Source organism: Megalops cyprinoides, chromosome 3, assembly GCF_013368585.1.
Source record: "Megalops cyprinoides isolate fMegCyp1 chromosome 3, fMegCyp1.pri, whole genome shotgun sequence".
NCBI lineage: Eukaryota > Metazoa > Chordata > Actinopteri > Elopiformes > Megalopidae > Megalops > Megalops cyprinoides.
This window is the reverse complement of record NC_050585.1, coordinates 1,268,489-1,278,329: the sequence shown is the minus strand read 5'-3', so window position 1 is coordinate 1,278,329 and position 9,841 is coordinate 1,268,489. Positions and strand designations below refer to the sequence as shown.

Here is a 9,841-nt window from a genome sequence, read left to right as displayed (position 1 = left end):
TGTGTATCTATGCTATGCTATACCTAACAATTAAACAGCTTTCAGTGTTTGAGATGTGCTTGGCAAGGTATGTGTTGATGTGTTTTGGCATCACTCGGATGATTGTCAGTGCCATATCCAACAGTATTGAAGTTACATCTTAAAACCCACCATAATGAAGATTACATCTGCCTGTGATGTATTTGTTTAATCCTGTATTCATGTAAATGTATGTATCTGAGCAGTATGCATTCATATATGTTCTCATGTACATGCAACTGGTTTGCAAATGAGATGCCGGATCATCAGCAGGCATATTAGGCTAATTCTGTCTATGTGGTTATCCTTAAGTTGTACCCATTACAGTACAGAGCAATAGGAAGCCCAGATAATGTTCTCACATGCTGCTTAATCTGAAATCCATAGGAGAGGAGGAGACAAAAGATTGAAAAGAAACATACAGCAAAATAAATCTGACAAAAGGAGAAGAGCCATGTAATGAACTCGCCTTGACTGAATTTGATATACATGAAAAATAGAAAATATTAATGAAGGAATGTCTTTTTACATTGTTGTAGGCATAGTGAATACTTTTCCATGTAGTTTTGTAAATGCTTTCTCTTTGCACATGCTGTTTGCAGATATGTGATCCTAAGGATGGAGAGAATGTATGATATACAGTGTAATTGTTACTATCTCTGCATGAAAAATGCTGTTGCAGGTGAATGCAGGGCTATTAAATTATTTCATTTTCATGGACACTTTGGATCAGAAATGATGATGTCAGCTTGCAATCCCTTCCTGTTTTGATTGAACATGAGGCGACCTACAATGTGGCAAGCCCAGGCTGGAAAAACAAGAGAGGTACAGGCGGGTGAGGCAGAAACCTGCTGGCCACTTATAGTGTACAGACATCTAACCCTGATAACCCTGTCCGGTCGGGGCAGAGCCGATGGCTCATTGCAGAGGGGGCGAGGACCTGTAGTGGACCCTTATACAGCCAATAGAGGTTATGCATGTGATGTCACGGTGGGCGGAGTTACTGCGGGTTACACCCACTGAGTGGGGGGAAAACTTAGGCCTACTGAGTGGCAGCGTTAGCGTTCAGCTTGAGTGCCGCGAAAACACAATACACGCATCTAAAATGGGAGAGAGCTGTTGCGCGATTGACTGTAGGCTACAAATAGATTCAACAAGAAATCGGAGCCATCTTTTTACAGACTGTCGAAAGCTAAAGAAAAGAGAAGCAAATGGATCGCTTCAATTCGCAGAAACAACTGGAATCCAGGCACCGAAACATGTAGCTTACAGCTTTCCAAATAAAAGTTGCAATAAAATAAAAATATTTGTACAAACCTGTCCACATACAACCAGAATATCCATTAATGTCCTCGTCACTGTAATTTCGCCAACAAATCCCGCCTTGAAGTACGACCAAGCTTTTGCGGACATTCTAAAACGCTTAAGGTGAAACGGCTTAACATGGCATAATGTTCCAAAACAGCGATCAATGATCACCAAATTCCTCTCGGACATCTCTTGTCAGAAACACTTCCATCTGTCAAAAAAAAACAAAACTGAAATCCTATGAGTATGGATGTTATGTTACATTAAGCATTTTCCTCTCCATTGACGCTCACTATAAGGAAAAGGCTTAACGTGGCTTAATGTTCCAAAATAGCGTCCAATGATCACCAAATTTGTCTGATATCTCACATGTCATAGGATACAATGAATGGGAAGTATGTTGCATAATACACCACATTTGCCATATTTGCCTATGTCAAGGTTGGACATCATAAATTTAATGAATACAACAATATTTGATGCTCATGTCAGACAGTCCAAATGATGTCTGTTTTATGCATTTTAACAAACAGATGAACCTGAGTCAGACAGGGAAAGTGCCTAACACACAGAATACAAATTAACAGATTGTGTGTGTGTGTGTTTTTTTTTAATTAATGATTCGTTGATCGACAAACATATTGTGTCAGTTCAAATTTGGTGTATCAAATTGGGGCTGCTTGACAGCAAACTCCCGAGCTGCTTTTTGTTGCCAGTCCGCCCCTGCCCAGAGGAAATGATGCAAGACGGCCTGACAACTGTAATCACATTGGCACAGCACCGACTGACTGCTCCTTGCAAACAGTCAGGTCAACAGAAATGAGGATTTAATAATGTAGTCAATCACTGGGTGAAGAATGAAATACTGCAGAGCATTTAGGTGACTTAATAACTTAGTCATAAAAACAAATATTTTTATACAGGATACAAATATTTTGTACATTATATTATAGAGTTTGAAGTAAAACAGGCATATAATACAGAATATTAACCTGAGTCTCAGAAGGGTTATATTTGATTTCATAAAAGTATGTAAGAATAACTATGTATCTTGACTGTGTTGCATTTTTGTATATACAACATACAACATATGCTGTATGTCATGAAAATAGCTAGTTATAAAAGGCTATGACCACGATGATAGTGATGATGATGATGATGATAATTCACATGGTGTAACTTGATGCTACTGATCAACACCAAATGTAAAGAGACACATCACAATATACAGGACTCTCTGGATTCAACAAAACTGAGAAAAAGATTTAACTACTCATTCACCCCCTCCTGGGATATTGCTTTACCAACAAAAATCATCTAGTCAAAACTAATCACCAAAAAATCCACTTATTTCTCACCACCTGCTCTACCCAGGCACTAATAAACATCAAAATTCTCTCCTGTATGGACAAGTACAGCTGCATCAAAGTGTGGAACCCTACCAGTAAAGGTGTCAAGGTCTAATGTAAATCTGTTCTCAGTATGTTCACTTCTCCTTTCTCTGCTGTTCCTGCCTGTCACTATCTCCTTGCCTCCCTACACAAACGTCCAGCTTCAGCTGACAGCTAGCATAATATCACCCCAACACAGCAACCCAGTTCCAAACAGCACCCACAGATACACGTTTTCATTTCTTAGTTGTACTACCTGTAGTAGTGAAACTTTACCCTTTATATAGTATCTTTACATATAGAAAGTAGACATCATGAATGCTGCAGAGCGAATAATTACTCTACATGAAAATATAAAATATATAATAATATATCAACAACACTGCGATAGTTGTTGTTTCTGGATATTTTTTTATGCTTGATTACATTCCCCTGACTGCAGTTCGATAACTCGAGCATCGACGGTGAAGGCTGTTTAAATGGAACCGAAAGAACATGGCAGTGGGCAGGGAGCTTGACTGGCAAGACAGCGCAGGGCTTGGAAGCAGAAACCAGAAAATTGAGTTTGTTAGTCAGATTAATGTTAGTTCCGATCTCAGTCTTTACAGTGGATAACGTCGGGTAATTTAACTAGTTACACTACTGTTAGAAAGGGCATTGCTAGCTTGCTAATGTTAATTTAAGTGCACGTTACAGGGATACTTGATTTCTGTGGCTAAATGGAAGTAGCCATTACTTGCTAGGTGTTATACTGTAATAGACTGGCGGAAAGACTCACTTTCTACTGAGTCTGCTATTACTAACAAGACTCAAGATTGCTGGTTGGCTATTTCAGTGTACATGCCTGCCAGCTATGTTCCTCTTTTCATATCTGAGGGACCTGTGACGTTAGCAAGCAGCAGTGTATTTTAGGATGCGCTTTTTAAATGTTACGTACGAATTCTAAACTGCCAAACGTGTTGTTAATGTTGTAGAGCCTAAGTTAATTTAGCCAGCTAGTGGCATAACGTGCTGGTGTCTAGATAATTGGTGTACAAATAGGTCTCTGATCATAGCTGCGTTCACAATAGTTATTCAGTAAGCTGAATTAGTAACATGGCAAATAAACTGTCAAAACCTACAAGCGTTTAGGGGCCACTTGCTTGTTAATCTCCCATAGCGACAAAACATCCAGAAAACATGGGTGTTGTATACTTTGTCTTTTACGCACTCGGGAAATGCTTGGATGTTTTATGTTTTGTGCTTGATTTGAACTTCTGGATTGCCAGCTCGCTGGTTCGGCTATTGAGCAGCGTGGTCTCCTTTCTGAACAGCATGCCCTCCCTGCTGTCCAGCTCTGCAGCGGAGTGCTGGAACCTCGCTCTTGTCTGCATGCTTGCGGCCGCTGGGGGGCTCATGAGTGTAGCACAGAGCTCTCTCCATGCTCTGGGAGGCTGGCTGCAGGCACTGGGTGGGGTGCCGGAGAGTTTCAAGATGGCAGGCCACCTTTCCTCGCACGTGCTCCTGCGTGCCAGGGAGCTGCTGCAGCGTGGTCTGCTGTCTGCCCACTCCGTGCTGCGGCAGGCATGTGAGGGCTGCAGCATTGCCTTCAGCCTGGCACTCTACCTCGTCAACACCGTTGTCAACATGCTGCTCATCGGCACACAGAACTGCTTGGCAGCAGTGGCCAGCATGTGGGAGGTGGTGTCCAGCCCGCTGCAGAAAGCCCTCGAGCTTGCCCTCACGGTCCTCACCTTCCTGTACAGCAGTCTGGTGGCCGTCTCTGTTCTCCTGTGGACCCCCTGCCAGCTTGCCCTCGACTTCCTGGGCTCGCTGGGCCATGTTTTTGTGACTGTGTTTCTGCTCAACCTGTACGGTCTGTTTCTCACAGCGGCTGTAGTCCTCGCTATCACCGCCATCTACCTGAACCCCCAGCTGCTTCAGCGTGGAGCACAGGGTGCCCTCCACTGCATCACCACTGTCCCTGCCTTGCACCGCCTGCAGAGGGTGCTTTACCGGCTTTACCTGCTAGCACTGGAGCGAGCGCAGACTGCCCTGGAAATGGGGGTTTGGCAGAGGGCAGCGCTGCCAGGCAGTCAGACAGGGCAGGACAGAGGTAGGGGGACAGCAGAGGACGGCGAGGGTGACGGTAATAGGGTCGGCCCACAGCCAGAAGGTGCCCTGGAGCAGAGACCTGCAGGTAGTCCAGGCACGCGCACCCAGCTGGCCCCAGAGCACACAGGACAGGAACGGGGTGGCACCGACCCTCCAAGGCAGCCTCCGGCCACCCTCTGCTCCGGTGCAGACACACCTCTGCAGAAACTCCCCCCCACCGACAGCCTGCTGACGCTGCTCAAGGAGCACGAGGAGAGGAAGAAGTGTGTCATCTGCCAGGATTCCTTGAAAACTGTGCTGCTGCTGCCCTGCCGCCACCTGTGCCTGTGCCGGGACTGTGCAGACATCCTGAAGCGCCAGCCCCCCCACCAGCACAGCTGCCCCTTATGCCGGCAGGCCATTGCCCACACCATGGACGTCTACCTCTGAGGGGGGCAGGGGGGGGATTGCCAAGGAGAAAACGCAAATCTCAGGTTACAGGGCTTCCAGACCAGTGAGGGGATTCTGTCTGCCTCTGAAAAAAAGGATGTAGCACTTCATAATAGTCAGTGGTGTTTTCAACAGCACTTTGTCTTGATGTCACTGTGCATTGTTCAACCTGCTCTGTGCTTTTCATGGATCACCTTAACCCACATCTTTGCCCTGACTGCAGCAGCTTCTCCAGTCCATTCCACATCTACATCCTCAGTAATCCCAACACTGCACATGGCACAAGTCTTTGCTTTGTAGTTTAAAAAGAGATCAGTTGTGGAAGGCTGGCCAGCATGCTGAGTTGAGTACAGTTGCACTGCCATTGCTCTCTATGTCAGAGTGCTGTGACCTAGCTATATTTTTTATTCTGTATTGAGAAGCTTGTCTGCAAGTTTTGTACATGGACCAAAGTACTTTTTTACTTATTATTACTTTTTTTGCCCAGTTCTGTTTTGTCCCAAAAACATAGAAGAGCTTAGAACAGCCTATCTAAAAACATACCCTTTCACTATTGTATGGGCTTGTATGTAAACAAAAAGCAACAAAAAAAGAAAATTAGAGCACGGTCATATCACCTTCATAAATGACAGGTAACAAAACAGATGGTATTGGTTCTAATGAGGACATCAGAGAATTGAGAACTCTCATGAGAATCAGAGAAGTCTGTCTGGACCACATTAAATTTGTGACTGTTTCCTTTTGCGCTGTTGGAATACGCAAATAAATGGAATACCTAGTTCTCTGTCCCCCTGAAATCTTTACCATTTTGGGAATGTGACCTTTTAATTTGCTTCCTGAAGAAAACAAAGGAGCTGACCATTCATAGTATTAATGTAAATTCAAGCATTTCTGTGTTGAGTATTTCTACAGCTCTCTTTTTGCCATTTACCTATTAATTTTTTCAGTGTTTGTTCCTGTATTTTCCCAGCTGATGGGTTGTATGATGGACATCTGTGTTGCTTCAAGATGTAGAGCTTTCTCTATAGTGGTGGATTTATAGAAAATATCTTGCTAAACTCATTTCTAGGGTTTTTCTCTTGGTTATGGGTGCAGTCTTGGCTTTTTTCATACATAAATGCTCATTCCAAGAGATGATTTCATTGTTTATCTTGGTCATTGACCAAAATCCCCATTACTTTTGTATTAGCCTTTTTTGAGTGTGCGTTCCACTCAAAGTATGCTGATGCAAGCTGTGTTAAACTTGTTTTACTTGAGAAATGGTGACATTATTTCAGGCCTAGTAACTGAATGCAATTATGGTTGTATGAGAATTACTGTCTGAAGTTATGAAGAAAGCCCATGCCCACACAGTAGTCCAGGACAAGGCAGTTTTGGCTGAGTTATGGGAATAACATTCTGGTTTAGGGGGATCTCCTTAAAGCAATTGATGCTCAGATTGATTTGAAACAAACCCAAATGCATTAGGTTACTGTGAGGTTTTATCCCCTGTCTTCCATTTCTTTGAAGAGTTTTTTTTTTTGTTTGTTTTTGTCTTCATCTGTCTGAATGTTTAAGTTTCTTTTTACTAAATGCATTCACATCTTTAGGCTTATAGGTACTTGAGGTGTACAAGCCTTGCCAGTCAGTATGAAGGATCATTGAACTTTTAACCCAGTATCAGTCAATTTTTTGTTTTGGATGTCTTACAGTTTAGTCTGCTCTTGCTAAAACATTCTCTAACAATCCAAAGGCATATATTAAGTTACATTTGAAGAACATGTTGAGGTTTTGTAGAGGAATTAAAATCAATATGTTGATAACAGTAATTTAAAGTCCGTTTCCTCTCCACTCCAGGCAGTTTTTGGTTGTGCCTCAGGGTCTTGAGACTGAAGGAAGACAGGGTCAGTGTGTCCCTCACCTGTATGTGCAAGATGGTACCTGCCTCTCTTTTCCTACAGTGTGAGTGGTATCATCAGCACTCTACCAGCCAGATGAACCGTGAGAGCAACCTCCCCAATTGTTGCGCATCAGTTAAAAACTGATAACCTTCTCAAGAAGTCTTAGCAAATGTTCAGATGAAGTATGAATCGGTATGCCTAACTACAAATGCTCAGAGACTGTGTGTTTGTGTGTTTTGCTGAAGGGTTGTGACCTTGTTATTTTTTCAGAATTATTTTCTTTGTGTTTTGTATGTACTTACTCACTCTGTGAAGTTGTGATACAACGTGTGGTAGGTAAAGTATAACTACTGCAACTATACTGTGATGTGGAGAATCTCAGTAGTTTGGTGCATCTTGTCATCATAGACCTTTTTGTCAGTGTTATTTTTTTTTCTTTTGATCTGTTGTACCCAGTTGCACTACAGCATTGAGTCTTGATTTAGACTTGATCTTGGATCTTCAGATTCCAATTTTTGAATTTCCAGATTTTTGCCACTTTAATCTACCACATGTAGTATGTAACACTGGTTGGCAAGCACCTTGTTATACAGTACATCAAATGCATCATATTGCACAGCAGTTGATACTGTGTGGTCAGTACAAAACAGATTACAACAGCTTGCTGTTCTACTTCTGCATGAGTCCATTCCCTTGGTGTTACATGATCTGCCCATTTGCTTTTAACTGACAGTGAAACATACTGTACCTACAAATTCATAGGCATCCTTAGCTACGACTTGTGAAAGTTTGACAGACACAAGTGCAATTTGTTAAGTAATACTCACAGAATGCCCTCAATTTGTATTGAATTTGATATTGCCCTTACTGCTATACCACAGGTAGAAGCATTCCATGTATGTTTTAATCATTGCCAGGAATCAGAGCTTTGAGTATTGAGGGACTTTGACAGCAAGACAGTATTTTGCAACCATGCAATAAATGTGCTAACTTAAAATTAAATTGTTCCTGTCTCTCATTAAGTTTGTACATTTGTGGATGTGACTGGATAGAGCCCAGTGCCCAAAATTATTGGCACGGATAACATAGTTTTACTTGTAGTTTTAACATTTCTTCAGCTTCTGTCAGCTTTGCTCCCGAACTGCTGCCACTGCAACATGGTGCCCAAGTAGGACTTTCTTGGGAAAACTGCAGGCATCTGTGATTTTACTAATTGTAAAGGAATAGCATTTAGAAAATGAATGGCAGTCTGGTTAAAATAGTCACAAAATCACAATACAATTTCTCATTTTATTGCTGAATAAGATAGAAAGGTACTTCAATGTGGATTTTGCACCAACTACATCAAGGTAAGAAACATACACATTTATTAGATTGTGGCTGAGTTTAAAAAAAACTGCCTGTGTTGTGTGTACTGTATCTACAATATTATTTCCTGCCAAATAATAATTCAAAAAGACAGGCTCATCAACACATTTTGTGAGTTTATACTCTTAAATCAAACCCCATTGCTGTTTGTTAATAATATGCTTCTTTATTCACAGTGAAAGGACTGACTAGCTGACACTGCCTTTGATTTGATAAGGCTTCAGGTATTCTTGATGAAGTCCACAATGCCACAAGCTAGTATTGATTCCCACAGCATGGTCACTGTCTGAGAAAGCAATCTGGGCCTCAGTCTTCTTTTTAATAAGATCCAGCAGGGGAGGGGTGTTTTTTTTTTTGGGGGGGGGGGGGGGGGGGGGTCCCTGAATGGTGGGAGGGCATGGACACACTCAGCTCCATGGTCCCTTAGCTGGGACAAAATCAGCATGGCTTCAATTAAAAACCTTTTTCATGTCCCAGGAAGATAATTGGGCTACAGGAGGCTCCTCTAGTCTGTCTCTTACATGAGACAACAAGCATTGGCAGTGACAGCTGTAAGAGAAAGACCCACTAACATCCACCAGACGCATGTCTGTCATAATGATGTCTGTGATTTTTTTTGTTGTTATGTAAATTAGTTTTGCTCCAGTTGGGAAGGCTACATTCTTGGAAGCAATGTTTGATTCTACGTATGATTCCATTCTAAAATGACATAATGTTGTATCTGGCACATTGTATATTGAGTATCCGCATATGGGTTGGTGGAGGTGGGGGCAGACAGTGGCCTGTCTGGATGACGTGGTGAAGGGAGCGCACAGGTGAAGAAGATTAGCCCCATGGTGAGAGAGCTTTGTCTACTGGACTTACTGTGTTTGCCAGGGAATTGACCTCTCTCTGACTCTAAGGGTCTGCCAAGGAGGATGGCACAATCTGTCCCTGGCTGTCCCTTATAACATGCTGTGCCAAGGCCATGCCTCATTCTGTGCTGTTGTCCTATTGTGTCACCTACCACCTACACCACTAAAGTCACCCTTACCTCTCTTCTCATCCATTAAGGACTGTAACCTCTGTGCTGTTGTTTTAAATAAAATCAAATAAACATCAACATCAAACAAAACATTGATGCAGCTCTGGTGGCTGTTGGAGCTCAGAAGACCATACGTGTTTGAGCAGAAATCCCAGGAGCTGGTGCCTTCACCTTAGCTTTTCCAGTATAAGCCTTCTTCATCATGCCATGTTTGGGTTTATTCATTTGTTTTTGTGTGTTCTTCCCCTCACACACAGCAATCGCTTATGCTAGCTATTTTTCCCTATTAGCCAGGTGTTTGGATTGTTATTTCAAGCCATGGAGATAGC

The 9,841-nt window shown here is 42.5% G+C and overlaps 1 protein-coding gene across 1 annotated transcript; it reads left to right on the top strand.

The window, feature by feature from the left end:
• The first annotated feature begins 3,896 nt into the window (after positions 1–3,896).
• Positions 3,897–5,240, top strand: LOC118773968 (E3 ubiquitin-protein ligase RNF26-like). The gene has a single exon (XM_036523020.1). It carries the CDS (start codon positions 3,897–3,899, stop codon positions 5,238–5,240), a length of 1,344 nt encoding a protein of 447 aa, XP_036378913.1.
• The last annotated feature ends 4,601 nt before the right edge of the window (positions 5,241–9,841 follow it).